At 40.7% G+C, this 22,857-nt stretch overlaps 1 protein-coding gene across 6 annotated transcripts; it reads right to left on the bottom strand.

Annotated features, from left to right (window-relative positions):
* Positions 1 to 3,952: 3,952 nt before the first annotated feature.
* BRCA1 (BRCA1 DNA repair associated) lies at positions 3,953 to 22,803 on the bottom strand. Of its 6 annotated transcripts, none has more exons than XM_051794815.1 (22): positions 22,324 to 22,803; positions 21,810 to 21,909; positions 21,305 to 21,358; positions 20,912 to 20,992; positions 20,345 to 20,433; positions 19,305 to 19,450; positions 18,516 to 18,624; positions 18,125 to 18,170; positions 17,519 to 17,661; positions 13,671 to 17,006; positions 12,929 to 13,014; positions 11,720 to 11,898; positions 11,383 to 11,549; positions 10,589 to 10,914; positions 9,888 to 9,975; positions 9,219 to 9,296; positions 8,709 to 8,749; positions 7,991 to 8,074; positions 7,319 to 7,373; positions 6,303 to 6,376; positions 5,950 to 6,010; positions 3,953 to 5,059 (listed from the first exon to the last, which is right to left on the bottom strand). In XM_051794815.1, exons 2-22 carry the CDS (start codon positions 21,887 to 21,889, stop codon positions 4,956 to 4,958), a joined length of 5,427 nt encoding a protein of 1,808 aa, XP_051650775.1. In that variant the 5' UTR covers positions 21,890 to 21,909; positions 22,324 to 22,803; the 3' UTR covers positions 3,953 to 4,955. The 6 variants fall into 6 exon arrangements, with proteins under 6 accessions (XP_051650775.1, XP_051650778.1, XP_051650776.1 ...); XM_051794818.1 differs by having other exon boundaries at positions 18,516 to 18,621; XM_051794816.1 differs by lacking the exon at positions 22,324 to 22,803 and adding an exon at positions 22,057 to 22,171.
* Positions 22,804 to 22,857: the final 54 nt, after the last annotated feature.

Below are 22,857 nucleotides of genomic sequence, written 5' to 3'. Positions count from 1 at the left end.
TGTGATGCTGCCAAGGCAGCCTCAGTCCTGCTCCCTGTGTGAAAGGAGCCCCACAGACCTGAGCTGCTTTTGTTATAATCCTCTGTAACTGTGGAGAGTTAAAGAAAAGCTCTGTAGGTCAGGGATAAACCCATGTTTACCTGTGTATGCTTTCTCCACATCCAGCCAGATTCCCAGCTCCTTGGTTCCCATTTACAGCAGCAGAAAACGTTTTACTTGCCCTGGGACTGGGGCAGGGGAAACTGCAACCCCTGCAGTCTGGGTGCCAGAGTCACATTAGGGTTAAGAAGGGGTCAGTGGTTTTTAGAGAGCTGTGTGGTGATCAGCAAAATAACGAGCTGCTCTCAGAGCCCAGTTTTCTGGGCAGGGCTCTGCCAGCAGGGCTTTGATTAGTATTGCCAGCACACACTCACACAGATGCACAGCTGGTTGCTTGGCTAAGGGTAGAGACAATTCAGTCTCCTTTCCCCCCCTCTCTGCAACTCTTAAGAAAAAACATTAACTGCAGGGCTCACCACACAAACCTCTCTTAAATTTACTGACCATATAAAAACTAAAATTAATTATTAATTTAAAAATTAAAATTAATATTTCCGTGCTTGACTGTTCTCGAGGAAAGGGTACAGAACTCTGCAAGATACAATGAACAGTCTGAAGTTTGCACCCACCCTTTATAGGGAACAGCACTGAATTTTCTCCCTGGGACAAGGGAAAATAGGTTTCCTTCATCTGCTACTCTGGAGCAAAAGTCTGGAGAGGAAAAAGGGCATCCTAATATGTGATAGGATCAGGTGCATGAGCTATAAAAACTTAGTTCCCCAGAGCAGCATCAGGAAGGCAGCCTTAGAACAATCAGCCTCAGGAGTTCCCTGTGTTCACAGTCTGCCAGTCCAAAAACAGGTTCTAGTTCTATGCCATGACAAATAATCACAGTGACCAAAATTCTTTGATGTTTTCCCCCACCCACACTCTGTTCCAGTGACAGTCCATCAGTACTTGATTCATTGTGAGGCTCTGGGCACCAACTCTTCTTCCTCTAGAGTATAAACTTTTGATCTGTTTGTCTAATCCTGAACTGGTTTGAGGTGTTTCAGTACTGATGATTTTTCTGTAAGAGATTTCTTAAGCAGAAATAGAGCCTCAGTGAATCAAAAAGTCTTCCAAGCCAGGAATGAGAAACACATGAGAGTGTAAGCAGAGAGGGAAAGGAAGCCTCCACATACCTCCTAGGAAAAGTTTCTGGAGAGGTTCTTATGAATAGGGGAAAATGTACAAAGGAATTAAAAGCTCGTGGGAAATGGCTGACCCAGCATCCCTCCAGGAGCATAAATAGCTGTGCTGATTCACTGCATTCCCTTTGGATCAGTCTGCCCTTTGTCAAACCTGCCTGGTAAATGCTTGAAAAGGATCTTGGCAGCAGCTCTGCCAGCTTCAGGAGAGGCTCAAAATCCAGTAAGACCAAAGCTTGCAATGACCACACTTGCAGCTCATAAAGAAAGAACAAAAAATTCTGTCAACTGTTTCTCCTGCAACCTTTTGACTTCCAACAGCAACTTCAGTACTGGAATTGTTCCTCTGCACTGGGTTAGGGCATGTCACCTTGATATCCAAAGCCCATGTCAGGCCAGAGGACTGCCTTGAGTTGCACTCAGGCCTTTGACCTCCCCAAGGGCTGAGTGCTGCAGGGACTGAGCAGGGATGGCAGTGGGCAAGGAGGAAGGGAGAGGCTTTATGTTCTGCTGAAAGTCTGAACTTTACAGTAAATCACCTCCTGAAAGCTTTTTTTTTTTTCAAATGAGATGTTACAGCAGCACTGGATACATGAATAAGACAGAGCCTGCAGAACATGCCCTCACTCATACCTGTGAAGATAAGTACCTGTTGCCTACCAAATACAATCATTCCAGCATTCTCAACACTAAAGGCTCAGAGCCTGACAGGCTTGGAATGTCTGTGCTTCACAGCAGAACAAGGAACTGCTTTGCAAAAGTGCTCTTTGCACCAAAGAAACAAGCAAACAAGAATTGATGCTCTTCAAGTCTAAGTTGAGGCTCATAAGCAGCTGGGAGGCAGCTTTGCTGCTCGGCCTCAGCTCATGCCCTCTGTCCTGTGAACCAGGAGGGTTCATGGGCATTTCCTACCAAAAGGGATTATTATGGATTATGCACAAGGTTTTTATTCATGACATCAGCAAAATAAAACAGACACCAGACCCAAGATGAGAACAATCTTACAAATCACCAACAACGATTATAGGAACACACTGAATATTTCTTTGATTTACCATTAACTCCAGTAATGAGTCACACAAGAGTTCTAATTGCATCCATGAATAAGCTGCTCTCTTAAAAGTGTCCTCAGATCTGCAAGGAAACAACTCTGTGTATGGATCCAGAGGGAGGATTTTAAAGATAAAGTACTTCAGCAGAAAGCTGCACAAGTACTCATTGCTGCTCATCAGCAGTATGAGTAGGTCAGATACTGAAATATGGACAATTTAACAGGATTTAAAAGGAACACTATGTCCCATTTAAGGCACCCACAGAAAAGGCAGCAGATTAAAGTTGTTGGAAAAGATCCCTTTGTTGAACAGGTCCCTACAATCCCATGCCACAGTCCAGCCCTTGCCAGCCTCCTTTCACAGGGAAGGAGCAGTTGCTCTGGCAAACAGACACTGTCTAGTGCCCACCAGATTCCTCCTGCAGCTGGACCACAGCTACTACTCCTCAAGTTCACCCTGATGCAGCCACATGGAGAAAACCACCTGCTGACTTACAAAGCAGCTTTAAATACAAATGTGGTACTTACCTGCTGGCAAAGCCTCAGGCAAACTTAGAGCAGGCACCAACCTCTCCTTTGTTTCTTCCTTCCCTCCAGTGAACAGGATCACAAGCACTTGCTGCTGAGAGGGCAGGTTGTGTGCAGCCTCTTTAGCTGGTGTCTGGGTCATTAATGATGTGTGGTCCTGCCCTCCTCACCTCTCAGGTAATTGCTGTAACAGGCACAGCAGCCACACCTGAAAACTGCATTGACCTCAGGCTTCCTGCCTTGGAAATGTCACAAAGCTGCTCTGGCACAGAAGCAAACAGGGAGGAAATGGAGCTTGATCCTCACCTATAATATGGCATTTCAGTGCCACGGAACTCCACGTGCTGGGGCTTCACTACTGAAGCTGGAAGTGCAACCAGAGATGTCCATATGGATTCCATATGGAGGTCACATCAGCTCCCCTTAAACTGCCTAATTCTCTGGAAGCATATCCTTGCTTTAGCTGTGTGCTTGGTCAAGCCATTTCACCTTCATCCACATCTTACACGAGATGGAAATCACTACAAAAGTTCACTTTGTAGGAATGATTTTCACAGATCTAGTCACCTCCGAGGAGGAAGGGCAGTGTCATGGGTGTCATTCCTACAGACAATTATCCAGCTGGAGTTAGTACCTTACCTGCTAGAAAGGACTTTTGCATCAAGATCAGGGGGACAATTTCACCATGGCAGAAGCAAAACAGCCTTGGCTTGGCCTTTTCCTCACATCTAACTGGCCAGTCGTTGCCCCCAGCTACCCTTTGAAATGTAGATTATAAAAACCAACCACCAGCCTGGACTCCAGAGATAAGAGGAGCATCATTCTGAAGGTGAGGCTGTGCTGGACAGCCTCAGGTATGGAATATTGTCACACAGAAGAAAACAGTAATGTCTGATCAGACCACCTGCACTTGGCAGCTGCAAGACACTTGATAACACAGTTACTTATCAGGGTGAGTAGGAATTACAATTTTGTTTCCAGCCCTGAAATTCTCATTTACATTTCTGGCTTCCAGTAAGTTTCCACTTCCTTGCCCATTTCAGGAGGTTGGACTTCAGGTGTTTTTTCACACCTACCTCAGTGCAGAGACTGAGGGACTGTTTCACATAAGGAAAGCAAAACAACTAAGTGAGATACTTGCCAAAATAATTTTATTTCCTTTGAGTATTCCAATATTTACAAACATACTTTTGTAACTTTCCAAGACATCACCATCTGAGCACTAAACACTTTTCTGAACTTAGACACTTTTTTTTAAACAACCACTGCATGAGAACAGGTTTTCTTTCTGTTCTCAAAGTACAAAATTAGGTATGAAGTTGAATTGCTTGGCAACAGAAAGAAGCAACATATTTTCTTCCATAAAAAGCAATTTCTTGACAGCCTCATTTTGCACACAGGGACTATTAGAAGCAGATTCTTATTGGGCTTATTATGGGTCACTGGGATACTAAAGTGCATCTGTTCATTAACTCTTCACAGTGCCACAGACACCTGCCAGAAATCAGATGGACAACACTGGTATGGGCTCGTGGTTTTGAGGAGAGGTTTCTGTTGAGACTCAGTCACTGGCTTTCTGGGGGCTGTATGTGAATGTTTCTGGTTAAGGGTGAGTTGGCACTTTGATATACAACAAGAGAGCTGTTTGTGATGTTTTCAACATTAGTAATCACAAATGGTATTCAGAGTTTGTATTTAAACAAAATGAAAACATGGGGGTTACTCCAGAGTGCAAGTACATTTTAATTCAAGCCCTGAGCCCAATATCCCTCTTTTAACTGTCTCCAAACTGGCCACAAGTATATAAACAGAAACTGGCTGCAGTGGCAAATAACACATCACCATTTCTCTGAGGAGGTCATATTCTACATTTTCCAACTTTTAAAATTTGTTTAACATTTATAATTTCAAAATAGTGCTTTATATTAATATAAATCTTTAAAGAACAGTGGCTAATTCTATCTGCAGATGGCAACGTTATATAAGCAATTTTATCATTAATAAAAATCTATTAGTTTACTCTGAACAAGAACAGTAGACACACACTGTCTCTGCGTGTCTCAAAAATTCTCAGTCCTTAAAATAATTTCAAACTACCAGCACTGATCAGAATTGCTGAGCAATGGCCAAAGAGCTGCTGTTGACCCTTAGAACACAAGGTAAGCATCAAACTTCTGGCACTCATAGCAAGCCACGCTGTCCAAGACCCACTCCCTCGTCACCATGGCAATGTTGTTCTGCTGCTCTATTGCTGGAAGACAAACACACAAACACCACTTATCAAGGAGTCAAAGCAAGTTTAAGGTGAGACTGACTACCAATGTCTTTCAGATTAAGCTATTTGCTTTCTATGTAACATTTTAAAAGCCTTGTTAAAAAACCACAAAAGCCTGAAAACAGTGATGTGGCACTGCTATTCCCTTTAACAATGCAGGTAATACTGCTGCTCCAAAGAGAAGGGCTGGGTGGCAACTCTTCTTTCCCATTCCAGGATCTTTTTGTTTTTCTCATTTTTTCAGTCCCATGGAAACAGCTGGTTTTGTTGTTTTGGTTTGTTTGTTTGTTTTTTTACATCATCCTCCTGCTTCACTTTTTTGTTCAACTTCACTGTCAACTAACTAGCTCCCTTTCATTCTGCATCTCCCACTATCCCATTTAAAAGTAAGTCAGTCTGGAACACCTGGACTTTCAAAGTCTCATGGTTTCTCCAGAGCATTTGTTAAAAGAAAAAAGGCAAAATTATATCAGTTAAGGCTTTGTAGAAAGACATTGTTTCCAGACCAAGACAATCTTGTTCCATCTGAGGCTTTCTCCTAGGTCTCACTGGTCCTCCAAGGATACCCTTCCCCACCTTTCAAAAACAATCTAATCAGAAAAGTTTCTGTAAAGCTGATGATACACAGGGGACAACTGAGCCAACAGCATTCACCTGCCACAGTAGGTTTTAAGATTCTATTGCTGATTCTCGAGACAATATACCTTGTGCTTCCAGATTTTTCTTTTAAGACTTACCTCCATCTCCAGATGCAGCAGGATTTTGATTCCTCTACAAACCTCTCTGATATTTAGCTATTAAAATGACAGAGGTGACAAAAGCACTGAGTGTGTACCAGAAAACAGCCCGTGACAGTGTCACTTTACCTCCATAATCTGTGTTTTCCTTCCAAGCATCTGGTTGCACAACCACAACAGCAGTAGAGTTCTATAAAAAAAATTAAAAATGCTACTGTTATCTGTCTGTCCTTAAATGATTCTCATATCTATCTGCAGAGAGCAATAATTGAGCTAACTCTGCTTCAGAGCATCACCTCAGAGAGGAATTTAAGAAGTAGTAGAGGGAAGGACATTAGCACTTAAGATTCTTCTGTGGTTTCTCTCCAGGAATGCTATGACTACATTCAGGCACTAAGGGCTTTTGGTGACAGAAAATGAGGCTCAGTGCTGATCTGAGAACATGATGTGACTGTGGAAGGGTAACACTCAGGAACACTTACAGGGGTGTGTGTGAACAGATGAAGCTGCTTCACCACAGAGGCACCACAAAGCTCCACCATAGACTCCAGATGTTCTGAAGAAATGAGATGAACAGTCTGTTACTTCAGTGGTTTAGATCAGGTTGAAATTCATACTATTTCCCTGAGCCCTCGTGCATTTGCTCCAAGATACAAACTACCACAATCTGGAAGGGATGTTTAGCCTTGGTAGAATGTTAAGTCTTTTTACTTTCAAACCTGCTGAGGAGCATCAGCTCCATCTCCCCTCACCCTCTAGTCAGGTCTACACAAAATAAAAAACCTGAAAAAGCAAAGGAGCACATGCCCAAAATTTAAAGTCACAGTTTATTTCCCCTTTTCATAAGAGACAAGAAATGCAAGACACGAAATGAAAATTAAAAACCAGGAGTTAGAACTGTGATTAGTTCTCATTAAACTAAAGTAGTCAAAGTACTTAATTTCCACCAATTTGTTGAACTGACAGTGAAGAAGATAAATAAGTCTCTCAAGAGCCACAACTGACTATCACTGCAGCAGGTGAAAGCACTGTATCCTCTGTAGCAATTACTGTAAATGTCAAGAGATGTGAGGATATTTCACCCAGTCAAAAATAAAATTATTGGATAAAACAGAAAACATCTGATAAATAAGCCACAAAAATGGGGAGTTAGGTACAAATATTTGAAGTGGAAAAATCTTAGCTTAAGTTTTCAAAACATTTAATATAGTTTGTTAAATTTCAAAATAACAAGGTAAAGTTATGGTGCACAGCTTTTTCTTTGCATATAAACTTCTGGTTTTGTTGTGTTTCAACTTTTAATACCTGCTCCTACAGATAGAAGGTTACACAGAGGACTGGCAACTGCTAGAAGAAGGATACTTAAGAACCATTTATTAAGACAGAAGAAAAAAATGCTCAAATACAAGTATTTAAGAGCATCTAAAAATTACCAGACAGCACGACACTAATGATTTTCCTTGCTAAGAATTCATTTAATTCCACCAAAAGGACCCACCTGTAGTCATATCAGTGAAAGGTCCATAGCAACAGATCTCAAAGTCTTTAAAGATCTGAAAAGAAAGGCACATATTACAGAGTACATATGGGGTTTTTAAAGGTCAATACTTAATATGCTGGTTTCACTGCACTTCCAGGGCTTGTTACCAAGTTATCACTGTTTTCACAAAGTGCATCCCAAGGTCTTTGTAGCCTACAAACCAGGAGAATATCATCCAGGAGAATATCATCCAGGAGAATATCATCCAGGAGAATATCATCCAGGAGAATATCATCCAGGAGAATATCATCCAGGAGAATATCATCCAGGAGAATATCATCCAGGAGAATATCATCCAGGAGAATATCATCCAGGAGAATATCATCCAGGAGAAAATCATCCAGGAGAAAATCATCCAGGAGAAAATCATCCAGGAGAAAATCATCCAAGCCCCTCAATCCCATGCTATGTTATAAAAAGCCAGCATTCACTCCAGGCACAGTGAGTCACTTGAACTTGTCTGTTCTTCTGCAGAGCTCCCCCTTCAAGTATGAGACTGCTTAATTTGTACAACTTTGTATATACAGAAGAGCAGAGAAATGAGAAGAAGCTGCAGATATTCAGCTGGCACAGCCACAGATCTGGAACAGTCTCAGCAGGACAGAGTTTGCACCCCTGACATGCTCATACCTTTTCAGTCTGAGCCTGTCTAGCCCTCTTAGGACCTTGGTGGTTTCGCCCATTGATTACATCTCCTCTAACTTCAAAGTCCTCCTGGAACACAACATACACAAGCAATCAGAAGTTAAGAGACTGAGAACACTTTCCTGTCAGTTCTGCATCAAACCAGAAAGATGTCAGTTCTGAAATCTGACAAGCCACAAATATGTGTGTGCAGAAAACTAATTAAAAGGCTTTTCAAGAGAAATGCTGGAGAGCAGCAAAGAAACCTCTGCACCATCAGGCAATTTTAAAAGAAACAAATTATAGTCAAACTGTATGGTAGTCTAGCAAACTGGATTAAAAGAAGCAGCATGTTCCATGATTATAATTAACTGATCAGTAAAGTCTCATTTGATAGAAATTATCAGTACATAGTATTTCCTTAGGCAAAGCAAAACTTTTGCTCTATGCCATAATGTATCAATATCAGTAGGAAAGCTTATAATAAAGAATATATGTCTACAACCTGTTAACAAAACAATAGGGACTTGGTGTCTTCACTAACAATGAACATGAAGTATTAGTGTGGCTTTTGCTCCTAGCATTTGGTAAAACTAGAACCCTAGATTTCAGACCAGAGTTCCATATATGAAATGTTTAGACAGTATCTGTGATTACTGCTAAAGCCATCAGTGTAACAGCTTTACTTACCCATTTGACATTTCACCCAAGACAAAAGACCTACCTCATCCAGGATCCTTTCTTCTTTAAGAGACTGAATTACCCCTAAATAAAAAAAAAAAATATCAGAGCACAAGTCATTTCATCCAGCAAAATTGTTCTTCCACTGCCAGTAGCCTGACTTCATTGCTATATTAAATTGAAAGTATTTGTACTAAAGGAATACTTTAGTACAAAGTATGTATGATGCTGAAAGAAACTTTAAAAATTTATTTACCTTTTATAAATAATATTAATTTTACACTAATTGATGCCATGCATCTCAAAGATTTAAATTAAGAGGGGGAAAAAAGACTTTTACCAGGGTGGGGAGCAATGTGGTTATTTGAACTCAGAAAATTAAAGAATTTTAATGTTGCTGTTTGTTTGGGGGTTTTAATTTTAATTTATTTTTAAGTATTTAGAAGAAACACTGCAAAACATCAGACTCCAAGACATGAAGAGGTCCTTTCTCCTTACTGTAAGAAGTGAAGATGACATTTGTGGTAGAAGGGCAAAGACAAGTTGTACCTACACTGATAACTAACCACCCATTTTCCTCCTGCAATGCCCAGGAAGTACTTCAGTGTCCGTTCACACACCAGCTCCTTGTCTGCAGACAAAACAAGAGTAACATCTCTAAGTTCTTCCATTAGCAAAAAAAAAAAAAAAAACACCCAGCTCAGGTTATTTGTGCCTAAGACCAAAAGTTTCTTTGCTAAGTGCAGCAGCAAAATATCAAAACTGTAGAAAGATTCCAAAATTTTAGTGTCCTGATTTTAGTGAACTGAAGGGAACTAGCAGAAACTAATCACATGTACCACTTGTGAACCATTTTTTAGTTATTTAATAGAGAGAAGGGGCAAGAAAAAGCATGATTTCTTTGGGAACCACCTTCACTTCCTTTTGGTTGGTTATGAACTACTTCACACTAATGTGCTGTAAACACCTGAAAATTATGACTAAACAGCTAGAGAAACAAATATCAAATATTCCTGTGTGAATCACAAGGAAAAATGCACCCCCACTCTGATTCTGTGAAACCCAGTAAGAAAGATTCCCAAGCTTAAAATTTATGATGAACAATCAACACCTTCTCCTTAAACTTACTCAAATTTATTGCTGATCTGTCTGCTTGTTGGTTAAAGGTAAAATTCTATATGGTCTGTCAATATAGGATTTGGCCACATAGATCCCAACAAACCTGTTTTCATGATGACATGGGTTGTTCCTTCAGTAATGTGATTAGAAAAAGTGCTCTGAGTTTTTCTTGCAAACTTCTGGACCACCAACTGAAAAACAGTTTAAAAAATTAATAGGTAGCAAAACAGGTTTAAACCCAACAGCCCCAGTTTGCAGGACCACAACATAATAGCACAGTCCCTTTAAAGTAACAGTTTTATTTGTGTTGGCACACAGAATGTACATTTCCTTAAAAGTCAATAATTTTGGCACCATTCAGCAGATTAAAGTAAAGCACAGCTGTTGGTATGTTGTTTATTAAAAAAAGCCAAATCCTCTTGGAAACTGAGTGCAGAAACAGGTTTATTAGCAACTCAGAACTACTACTTACAGAAATCCTCCCTAAGTGAACCAACCACTCAAACAGCCTCTTGCCCAGGCCCAAGGCTGTCTGGAAGTCCTCTGGCTTTGGAACAGTGTGTTATTCCCTTAGACATTAGGAGTCATTTAAAAAGCTCAAATGTCACTAACCTTAACAGTGCCATTACAGGCAGCATCCTTCACACTGTTAGGAGTGAAGGAGTTTGACCTGAGTTGCTCTGTTACTCATCTGCAGCTCCCACAAGATTAGTTTCTATTATACTTAGAGCTCTCTCTTCTGAGGACTATAGTGGTAATCAGGAATCATTAATTAGTGATCTCAAACTCCTGAAATTTACTTACATGTTCGCTGTGGTTCAGACCTGAGGCCACAATTGACATTTCTTTCCTCTTAGTCACAACTGGACTTGGAGCATTTTCTTTCCCAGCTGCATTGTGCAGGACAGGTCCAGGAAAACAGCCACTTTTCTTCAATCTGTGTCCTGGACCACAGCTTTTATTGGTGTTCTGAGCTACAACAGACCCATTTGTGGCTTCAGGAGTTTGAGGGTTAAGAAGCCTTATAGAGGAGGAAGAGTTATTTGGATTCTTGGTCACATTTCCAGAGAGATTTGATGAGACAGATGCACTGTTTTGCCTGGTCCCAGATTTCTGCTCCTCTGCATTTTCTGAAGGAAAAGAGAAATTACTCCTTGAGAAAATTTCATCTTTCTTGTAGTCATGGTAGAAGGCTGTTGCTCCCTCTATCTTTTAGGTTTAAGTTCAGCAGTTACTTCCTTTCCTTATGTGTTTATTACTTCATCTTTGCCTCTATCATTACTTTTTCCTGATTTACAGTGAAGGCACTAAAATACCTGTGAAACTTCCAGTAGTGTATTAGTCATAAACTAATGAATTTAGAAGTGAGACAGAAAAACTCCTATTAGTGTCAAAATGTTGTCCCAACCCATGGGCAGCCATACAGCTGGGCTACCAAACAAGTAGTAACATCTTTTCAAATTGACCAGGAACATATAAATTAAGATCCTTGATTTACAAGAAGATGATGTATATCTTGCTGGTATGTAAAAACATGAGAAGAGCAGGGGAAAAACCCACCAGAATTCAAAATGTGTTGGCTGCCTCTTAAATGTTACCTGTTTCAAGCTGACACTGCCTGTATTCTTGCACTGCCTCCTGCACAGGTTTTGTCTTTTCACAAGGAGGTTTGTTCTTTAGAACACTGTCACACTCAAGGCCTTTCTCCAGATCTGGTCTCTTTAACAAACAGGATTCAGAATATGGGAGCAACAATTCTGGAGACCTTGAGAGAGGAAAATTGATTTTAATACCTTTGTATCAGAGTCATGTATCAACAGCAAAGGTACTGTAATTGCTCAGAAGTATTTATTTCAAGATTTTAAAATTTTTTTAATAGAAGTTTAGAAATAAAAACAAAACAAAAAAAACCCCAAACAAACCCAAAACACTGACCTTTCTTTTTCTTGTCTTGTTTGTTCCATTTCCAATGTTCTTTCACTACTGGGATGTGGCAGTTCACTGTGGATAGGTAAAAATTCACAGGCCTGGCTCCCTTGTTGCTTCAGTGCTGCTTCAAGCACAGCCATTTCTTGCTGAAGTTTTTTCAGACTATTTTGCATAGCATTCTTCTGCTGCAAAGGAGACACAGGAGTGCCAACATCAGCAAACTCAGGATTTAACAAATGCTTGGAAATTAGGAGCAGCAAAATTGTTTGGAATCACTTTTTTGCCACATGTTCAAAAGGTGACTGTGGTGCTTTTACTGTTACAAACAGTGCACACACCCCACTGTCAGAAGCAAAAACACCCAGCCAACCACACACTCATTTTGCCAGTCACATTATTTCAGTTTAGATCACTCAGAGTTTAATCAGGGAGAAAAAAATATAGAACTTATGCACAAATTTAAGTAATTTTGTTCAAACTGCATTAGTAACTTAATTTAAAATTTAATAATGAACATCAAGTACTGAGCCTCTGCACTTTCCACGATTATTAAGAGCCTCAAAGACCATTTAAAGGACTAAAATATTTTATATTACTTTTCCTTATCTTCCCTCTCAAAAATTACATTAAATGTTTAAAAATATGCCATAGGCAGCTCCTCATAAGAACAGTTCAGGGCTTCAAAGGATCCTTTTAAAAACCAAAAACCTTCACCCTACATGATAAAGCAGTTTCCACAGAACTGAATATTCCATTTACAGCTCCAGCACTGGCACCATGTGGAACTTCTTTGTTACTGAACCCATAAAAAACCCCAATCAAACAGAAAACCACTGCCCCACCACAAGCCAGAACTCCCCACCAATCTGTACTACCACAAATCCATTCAACCCAGGCACATCCTAGAATCTGTATCCATGAAGCCACATCAAGAAGCAACGTCCTGCCAGTTGATCACATTTTACACTGATACAGTAAAAGGAAGAATAACTCAGAAAGCATAAAATTAAGTTCACTCTTCTCTGACATACTTAAAACTCACAGAGCTGATAATGCTGGAAAGAGATTTAGCATGAGACTTATCTTGAAGTCACACAGGACAAAAAAAAAAATCCCAAAGCAAAAAAAAAATAATCAAACCAAACCAAAATAAAAAAAACCAATCAAAAAACCAATGCAAGCTACTTCTAGCACTTAGTGTATAAACTCAGTTACCTGTGTAGTAAGGATTTCACCCTGAGAGAATGGTCCACATGAATCTTCTACAATACTTGTTTCACTGTCATATCCAGATGCTTCACCTTGAAGAAGGTGGAAAAAAAATCTGAGTTAAAGAAAAAAAAACCCCACCAAGATACAACTAACCAAACATTATATATAATCTCTTACTACACAGATCTTTTAGACAACTACTAACTATAATGCTAAAGTGACAAGTTTTGAAAATATTGAAATGAGAAGCACAGATTTACTTTAAGTGAACATTTCAAAGAATACCATGTGAAACACATGGCAAAGTAAACAGAACTCTGTGTCAACAGTGATAAAAGAGTCCTAAACGTTTATGAAAGCCATAAAAATGTCATAATATTTGCCACAAAATTCTACAGCCAATTTCAACAAACATCTCATGTGGGTGAAAAGCTTAGGTGGGCTGTATGAAATTTTGCTGACAATGCAAGTATCACATTGCAATATCCCTCAAAAATGAATGTCCCATCAGACAGCCTCTAGTGTCCAGTCTATTCATTTGTGCTCTGAACAAAGAAGACTGGAAGAACATAATTTTCAGGAAATAAGCCACTGAGGATTTTTTGTTTGATTGTTTAGGGCTGATACATTCCTTTGGAGAGCAAGCACCTCATAAATACAGAACAAAGTTCCCATGCAAACACCAAAAACTCGTGTGTAATGACATCACAAACACAGCTGCAAAGATGAAAATCTGGGTTTGTACCTAGGTTTGCTCCCATGTCTGGGTCTTCTTGGCATTCATCTCTGAAGCTAGTTTTGGTCCTCTTCAGCCTTCCATTACAGCTCTGAGAAGTTTCTTTACTCTCATTCACGCCAGTCACTTGTTTGGATTCATCAATTTGCAGTAAAAGTTTCTTCAGCTCTTGTGCTCCATGAACTGATTCTTCAGACATGGACTGGGAAGAAAATAAGTTGACAGAGCATTCTGACTCCTGGCTTGGTGAAACACACACACTGCCTGGGGCAACTTCAGGCATTTTCTGCATAATATTGTCACCATTACTTCCACTGTGAGGTGACGTGTTGGGACTGGCTGAAGACTCTGTCACAGGTGTCACTTGTTTATCAGCCTGCAAAGGTGTGCTTACTGATTTGCCAAATACTAATGTCTGAAAACATGGCAGATCTTCATCCTCACAGGATTCTTCATCTGAAGATGGCAGTTTCCGTGCTCGTCTTCGAGACTTTTGAGCACCTCGAGATCTTGGCTTAGAACCAACATTTCTGTTGTGTGGTTCTTTTTCCAGGGCATTGTTGCTTCCTTTGGCAAACACTGCAGATTTCTCTCTCCTATCAGTTTCAGAAAAGCTGGTGTTCTCTTCAATATCAGCATCAGAGCACAGTAAGCCATCAGGGGTTTCAGACAAACCTGTAAAACCACTGTTCCCTCTAAGAGCCTCTGCAGCTAAACCCTCAGGCATTGCTGTGCCAGCACTTTGGGTTGCTTGGTCTTCATTCTCCCTTATTCGTTTTCTTTCACTACTTTTTTTCCTAATAACTTCAGCAGGACTTTGCTGAGAACTTGCAGGACAAATCATTGATCCAGATTGAAAATGTAGACTTGGTTCTTTGTCATCAACAACTTTGGTCTTTCCTTCCAGACTGCTTTCTGAAGTGAAGCCTATCTCATTGGTTTGTTTGGAATCATGCTCTTTTATGTTATTCTGACCACTTTGGCTTCTATTACTTCTGATTTGATTCTGTCTCAACTCACCTTCTATCCCTATGTCAGTTGACACAGGCTTTTCATTGCCCTGCTTGCCTTTTAGTGATTGGTTTTTGGCCTCAGTCCCAGCAGTCCCCGTTCTCACTGGTGTCAGAATCCCTTTCTTTGCAGCTTGAGAAACAGCATGTCTGTGTTCTCCTGTGCTGACAGCAAAGCAAGTCACATCACCAGCACAGGCAGACTCACAGGCCTTAAGCTTCTCTTTCTCACAAACCCTCCTCAAGCTTTCAGCAGCTGCTCTCTCCTCTTGCAGGTTTTCTGGTTGTACATGTTTGCTGTACTTATTTTCTACCTGAGCAGCACGTGATGGATTTAAAGTTTCAGAATCAGGATCTTCTACTGCACAGGTCTGCCTGGGAGCCCGAGAAAGGCTGAAGGACAAGCGTTTTGAATGCCTGAATATATTTCGCAGGTACTGTGTGTCTAATTCACTGTCTTCTGCTTCTTTGGTTGATTCCGAAACAGTTTCAGCCACGGGCAACTTCTCAGTTCTGAAGCGCCCTGGAACACTCAGTGAATCATGGCCACATTCCTGTGGAAAGGCAGTAAGTGATTCGGTCACCTCTTCACTCTGATGGGAAGCAGTTTGCACAGCAGGCACTGAAGGAGGCTGTAGGAGGAGAGGGCTACCTTGTATTTCACTGTCTTGAGAACCTGCATAAGGTGTAAAGGAACCACAGTTTGGAGGCTGACATGAAGATGCAGGATTGAAGAGACTTCTTCCAGTTTCTGCAGTGTCACATAAACTCTTTAGACTAACCTGCATTTCATTTGCTTCCAGATCACCTCCCTTCAGATTAGTGACTGCCTCAGAACTCAACATCTCCTGAGGCTCACACAGGTCTTGGCATTCAGCAGCCTGAGCTGCCACATTCTTTTGGTCTCCAAAGACAGATCCTCCAGGATCACTGCCATTCTTTCGTGGTCCCTTTGCCATTGCTCCTTTTCCTGTTTCTTTGGTCATTTCTTTCATTTCTTCAGAAAGTAACTGAAGCCTCCTGCTGCGCCTGACTTGGTTCTGCTCAGGATCAGCTCTCCTGGGCTCTCCACTGCTTGGATAGCTATCAATCTGTGGCTCAGTTGGATCAGGGGAAACAGAGCTTCTGTCCACTGCTAACTGCAGAGCACACATGGTTCTAGTGGAACGCCTGCATCTTTTTGCTGCAGAACTTTTTTTAGTGCTTTTCTGATCACTGATACACATTTTTAGCTCCTCATCACAGTGTTTGCTAGTCACCTTTTCAGCAGCTTTTTTCCATGTGGCCCCTCCTCCTTCCTCATGTCCTGTTAGTGTATTATCCACTCTATTCTGAGGGAGGTGACTCTCATTAACAGCAACACTTCCATCACATCTTTTCTTTTCAGCATCTCCAAGGCATCTGCTAACACTTTCAGGGCCTCCACCTGCCTCTTCTGTATCTTTTTTCTTGATGAAATCCTCAGGTTGCAGGACACAGGCAGTCTTCCTTTTTCGTTTGGGTCTGTCTCTGCTGGAATTGTTCAAGCACTTATCAGCAGCCACATCTTTCTTTTTTGTAGTAGATAAAATGTCTCTCGAGGTAGAAGGGAGATTTGATTTCCTCTCTCTTCTGTAGGTTTTTCCAAATATCTTGTCTTTGATGCTATCTGCTGTTTGTTTTGACCATCTCTTGTTTCTTTCAACCACTGCAATTTCCATGGAATCTACCATAGGGTCAGTATTTTCTGAAATGCAGGATTCTTTATCTGATGAACATGCATCTCCTTCACCTGAAACATCAGTTCCTCCAGCAGAATCATCCAGGGAAGAATTGGAAGACAGAATCTCATTACTTTTTGAAAACCACTCATTGACTTTCTGAATGCTTCTCTTCAGTCTCTTCCTGGAGACTTGATCCAAGGTGGCAGAGGGAAGTGTCTTCTCTGGCTGAAGTAGCTTCTCCTGAGGAAGTTCTTTGTCCTGGAAAGAGTCAGAGTCATTCTCGGGTTCACACACCTCCACAGCTTCCTCACTTGGTAAAACAGTATCCATTTCCTTGCTTTTATCCAGCCTGCTCCCTGAACTACCTTTTAAGTCAAACTCTTTGTTTTTACTCTTGTACTGAGTTTGCTCTTCATCTGTTTCTTCTGAGTTCTTGAAGAATGATGTGCCCCTGGTCACTGTGGGACTGGAATCACCTATTCTGTCACACTGCTCTGGAGGTAGATCTGCAGCAAGAACATTTAAAGGGGAACTCTGGCATTCAGTCATAGTCACTTGGTCAGGTTTGGCACAATCAGCAACGCTCCGAGTGCTTTTCTTGCTCAAGCCTTCCTTCAAGAAATCACTTTCACCTGTTAGATTTATAAGAAATGTAAATTATTAAGCCCTATTTTACACACACGATCACAACAACAAGCTTGATGGCTACTTTGTTTTAAAAGAACTGTTCCTATTTCCCCCCAAACCAGAATATTACACTGCACAAATCTCCCTCTAGAGAAAAGCAGAAAGATATTACATATGTTCTAACTTCCTACATGAATTACCAGACAGTGCTCTCTGTTTGTACTATAAGGGATAATATGGCTTACAGAGAATAATTAAATTTTGCATTTTGATCAAGTTACTTTTTCCCTTTCTGTTCCTGTGCACAAAATATGCACATTTTAAGTATCTAGTCAACCAGAACAGTCTTGTATTACACTGTCATGTAGGCATAAGCATACCTACAACATACAAGACTGCAACTATATTTATATCTATCTATCTATCTAGATATATGTAATAATGTGAAATAAAAATATTAACTTGTGGTGCTTCTTTCAAGCTTAAATCATCTTTGTCACCAAAATAACAGACACACCTATGACATTTGGTAGTGTTATTTCTTTGGCACACAGCTTGTCAGGCTGTGCACTGCAGGAATTTTCATTCCCCTTCTCAACACTCCCAAGTTCTTCCAGCTTTTCTTGAGAAGAAATCTGAACTGCAGCTTTGTCTTTAAACCTGTTGGGAAGGGAAATCTTTTACTACAGAGAAAGCCACAACAGATAGAAGATTATACTTATTTTTACCTTTTTGCTCTCTGAAATAGTTCCTGGGGAAGTCAGGCTGCATAATTGATATCCACCACAACCAGATCCCTTCAGAGTTTCAGGCCACATCTTTAAGAGATCCCCTCTCACATTCCTGAATTTAACACTTACTTTCTAAAGCACAGTACCTACTTTTCTGTTGAAGGCCTAATGCCTACATAAGCAACAAAACATTTAGAAAAACCATTTAAAGCACATAATACCACAAAGGGTTAAAATTCAGCTACCCATTCTACCCCAATGCCCTCGAAGTTGAAAATCATTTGCCAGTTTAAGAATTCTACCAGTCCTATGCCAAGGAACTAAAACATAGCAATGAGAACACTGAACTATTGTCTTCAGAAGATATGAATTCCTTAATCACCTTCACTTACCCAGTTTTGCTTGCCTGTTTAAAAAACTCTTCAGATGATTCAGAACCTGAAAACAAATCAGCTGTTACTCTGGTTGGAATGATTCAGAGAAAGGTGACTTGCTAGAGTCACTGTTTATCATCACATGCAGGCCTAGTTCTTTCTAGAGGTAGATGCTTTCAACTTTTATCAGATGAAATCAAGTTCAATCTTAAAGTATTTCACCTAATTATAATGATTTCTGTGTAGAAATATCAACATGCCTTTAGCATAAAATTCTGTTTAAATACAGTAATTGGTAACAGGAGTTATTTAGCTAAAAGTTAGTGTCTAATTTCTAAATTTATACATGACACAGCTGCTACTGCATTTTACATAAGATCAACTAGTGTGGATCTACAACAGATCTTACCCAACTCCACATAAACCCCTTTCTGAGAGTCACATTTCTGGGGGTTGTTTCTGAGGCGACACCTTTTGACCCTGGTATCTGTAAGCTGAGTATTCCCAGTAGTTTCCTGCTGACAGGAGAACAGAAATGAAGTTATTTATAACAGTAGGCTACTTAAAAAAACCTCACTTGTAATTATTTAAACCATAGCAGGAAGGGCTGATAGAAACACTCTGTCATATGAATTGGTGGCCTCTATGCAAAAATACACAAGTAGTTTATTATATTGATATCAGTAATGGAATGTGTCAAAAGAAACAATTATCATGCATCTGACAGATCAAAACATTAACAGTTTGATCTCACATTCTGTATTATCCAACATTCTGTTCAGCATCAAGCAGGTGAGAAGCCAAACAGTCACACACACAGAACAATCACCCCAAGCTGAGTGATGCCTTATGTATCCCAAGACATAATCTCACCACTAAAAAAATAAAAACCCTACAAATAGTTAGACAGCCTCATGAAACAACCAGGACAGACAACTTTTCAAGCCTAGTTTCAGTAACAGACTGTAGTATGGAAATATCATCTATAAGTTCAGGTTCTTTATGCAAATGTCTTTTTCAAGTAGGTTAGGAAGACAAAAATATGTAAATGTCCCTGTCCAGAGTATTATCCAAGTCAAACAGCAATCTCAGAGCAAACCAAAATCTCCTTCTTCATTCATTTATGTATTTGCATCAATATACATTCCAAATAAACTTCTAAACAACCCAGGAAAACAAAATAGGGAAAAAAAATTACCAAGGTGGTGTTTTCTTGTCCATTTTCTTTAGCACTTTTTCTCCTGTTTCTGAAGCCCTTACTTTGAATGACAGAACTTTCTTTACACAGGAGCTCAGCAGCAGTGGCTTCTGTGGGTGTTTTGCGAACGTGGTGACTCTTTAAAACTGAAAAAAAAGTAATTTTCACACTGAGTATGACACAGCTTTATATATTAATGAGATAGCCTTGCACAGACCCTGTGCACCTAGTGCATATATAGCTGCAGTATAATTATCAAAGAAAGAAATCTCGTTGAATTATTAGTCTGATTGCTTTTTGAGTTTTCTTAACATTTTAAGTAAAATCTTGATCTCGTCAACTAATTTTTTCAACCAATTTTGCTTATATAGATAACCTAGCAAGAACAGGATATAACACTACTGATTTTAGAATGGCTGAGCAAGTTGAGAAGAATCTGAAAACAAAATATCTTTCACAGCACAATAAACAAAACCCCACCCCAAACAAAAGTCAGTAACCACCATCTGCCCCCAAACAGAACGTCTTGTCTATCAAAATATAAACAGGCACATGTCTGACTTGTCAATACCTTTTACAAGGTACTTAGTACTAGAAAGAATAAATTTGGATTCCCAAAGGATCTGTCTGAACAAGACAGGTCAACGTACGTGGCTACAGCATCTGCTAATTCGGGCTCTGAGATTGTTTAACAAGGTAAAGCTGCAAGGCTGGGCATCATCAAGAGCAGAACTTCACCTCACAATTACAGATTAAACATTTGATACACATTCAGCCACCTTTCAGAAACTGAACATAAGACTGGGTGGAGTCATCAAACACACGGTAAAACTGTTTTAAAAATATTTAAAACTATTTTAAAAATATCTTGGAAACTTAATGGAACTTATGCTTCTACACCCAAGGAAAAAACCTTTTGATAATTCTTCCCATGTTTAGTATTGCATATTAAATGGGATACCTTGTAAACAATTATGATATAAATGTCAAAACCTTATTGAAAAAAAAAAAAGTTGGGGGCATACATTCACACCACTTACACTTCACTCCAGTGTCAAGCTCAAAAGCATGGATAGTTTCCAACAGTCCTTCAATTAGTTGCTTAAATCTGGAATTTTCTTTCAGACTTCTGAAATAATATCAGAACTTGAGTTGTTTTAAGACAAATAACTGTAAATACTTCTCTTAGAATTTAGGCTGAACAAAACAAGGGGTAAAACTCTAAAGTGTAAGATGAGACAATGAGAAATTGTTGCTAAGAAATAACACAGTTCCCCCAAACAACCACTACCATGTGAATTAAAACTATCACAGAAGTGAACATTTCATATTTTTCCCCATGTAGGTTTAGTAGAGCTGTAATAATTGAACACTAATAGAGCACAAACATTTGTTAAGAGAGGGGTGTTCCCCTGCAATCACTTGGAAAAAGCTAACACTGAGGTAAGGTACTACAGCTACTCCTTTAGACATAGACAGTTTATTTAATAACCATCTTTTCTTCTTTATTTTAGTCTTATGCTGAGACATTTTAAGACAATTGTTAGCCTTTCCTCACAGCTCAAACCTCTCATTCTCAAGTCCCCTTACAAAGACAGGTTTCCCACCTCTTGGTAACTTCAGTCTTACACAGAGGACACTGTATCACACCTTTTTTCTTTTTGCTGAGAAGTCTGAACATGCAGAACCTAGGAAAAAAATAAAAGTCTTGATAGTAACAAAAGGAGATTATTTTTCTTAAAACTGAACATGCACATTCATGGCTTAGTAGAAATCCTTTGCTATCAAGTTTTATTTTTGTTCTGATTTTACAGTGGGTTCATTGATCCCCTTTGACACACCTGGGAAGCTGCAGTTCTCTCTTCTGCTGAACTGATTTTTCCTCTAAAGTAGCTACACAAGAAGTTCCCAAAACACAGTATAAATAGAGGATTAGCACTAAAGAAGCATACGTGGAAATTAAAAACAGATTGACTAAGTATTGCACTCTTCAAACCTACCTGCAGAATATGTGATCACATTTTGTTGAAACTGGCTCTTGTACCACATCCAAGCTACAAAAAGAAAAATGAAAACAGAATGAAAAAAGAAGTTACAGACACTGTAGGGATCCATCCTCTAAGCAGAACCTTTGCTATTTCAGCATTTGTTTGCTGAACTACAGACCTCACTCACTTCTCAGAGACAAAGGGCAAAGATCCACACTGCTTTACAAACAATACTCTAATCCAATCAGATAATGTTTTCCCCTCTCTGGATAGAGGACTGACATATTTAGTTCGTAACAGAAAAACAAAATTTACTAGAACGTAAAAGCAAAATATACGTTCTGTCTTAGACTTTGTCACTTCAGCCTTACAAAACATCAATATACATAGTCTTCAGCAAGAATCCCTCTGATTTCTCATAAGTCATTGAACTGACAAACCATCTGCAAAGAAAGGGGGGAAAAAAATAAAACCCAAACCCACTTGTTAACCATACTGGTATAACTGCAGGGCATACCATATTGGGCACTCCAAGTTCTTCTGCATAGCTGAAAGCACATTTTGCACATGGCCAACAGTAACCACTGAGAAGTCCATCCTTCACGCCCAAAAATAGTCTAGAGAAAATAAATAAATAATAATCAGCTTTGTTTCTGCTCTGCTGCATCCCGTGGCCGTCTCCTCCCGCATGTCCCTCCCCAACTTGTGGAATGGTATCAAATACCTCGCTACTACTTCTTGAGTAAGAGTTTACGAGTTCTTACTCTGAATGCTGACAGTTAAAGCCTCTCAAGTGTCCTGTAGCCAAAGGAGAGACCGGAAGGGGTTTACTGCGGCTTTCAGCAGAAACTCTGGGCGCAGAGCACAAAACAGCGGAAAAAGGGGGCGTTCTAGGTGGAAAAGGATGCAGAGGACGCGGCAGACGTGCTTATGCAAAGGACCCTGGGCCTACCTACAGGAGCCAGCAGAGGTGAGACCCCGAATCAGACACCGCAAGTACCTGAAAACAAAAAGAAACCATAAGAGCTTACCGCGGCGGCAGCTCGCGGGCCGGGGGGGCCTTTGCAGTGAGGCCTGTCCGCAGGCCGATGCGAAGCGTCCCAGCGCCCAGCTCCCTGCACTCACTCTGACCGCCCGCCCGAGGAGAAGGAATGGTCGCGTTCACGGCCGCCGGGGCACAGGCGGGGCCGGTGCAGCTGTGCCAGCCCGGCGGTGACAGTGGCAGTGGCGGTCCCGGTCCTGTCCCTCAGCGCCGCGCCGAGCGCCGCATTTCGCGCCCTTTCCACCGCTCCGCGCGCAGCCAATCAGGCCCGGCGGGGCGGGCACTCGGCTCCGCAGCGCCCTCTTATAGGCTCCTTCAGCCGCGGGAGGCGGGGCCGGGCCGGGCCGGACGCGTCTGATTGGGTCTGGCGCTTCCGCCTTATCCCCGCCGTCGGATTTCAGCGGCGCGCGCAGCAGGCGCGGCGGCGCAGGCGCGGATGAGTGTTGTTTCTGCGTGCGCGTGCCCGGCTCTGTTTATTGTTGTGGTTCCACGGCGCCCGGCCCCGCCCCTCCAGCCAACCAGG

This window comes from Manacus candei, unplaced genomic scaffold, assembly GCF_025592945.1.
Source record: "Manacus candei isolate 608988 ecotype Guabito, Panama unplaced genomic scaffold, ASM2559294v1 h1tg000040l, whole genome shotgun sequence".
Classification (NCBI taxonomy): Eukaryota; Metazoa; Chordata; class Aves; order Passeriformes; family Pipridae; genus Manacus; species Manacus candei.
The sequence above is the reverse complement of the archived record's forward strand: the minus strand, read 5'-3'. Positions and strand labels throughout refer to the sequence as shown.

What these genes read in the sequence shown, in the direction of transcription:
- BRCA1 (XM_051794815.1), bottom strand. Translation starts at nt 21,889, where the DNA reads ATGGACTTCTCAGTGGTTACTGTTGGCCATGTGCAAAATGTGCTTTCA. An exon ending in AAGACTGAAGTTACCAAGAG is followed by an intron (nt 20,434 to 20,911) that starts GTGGGAAACCTG and finishes ATATTATTTCAG; the next exon opens with AAGTCTGAAAGAAAATTCCA. An exon ending in AACACTACCAAATGTCATAG is followed by an intron (nt 17,007 to 17,518) that starts GTGTGTCTGTTA and finishes TAAATCTAACAG; the next exon opens with GTGAAAGTGATTTCTTGAAG.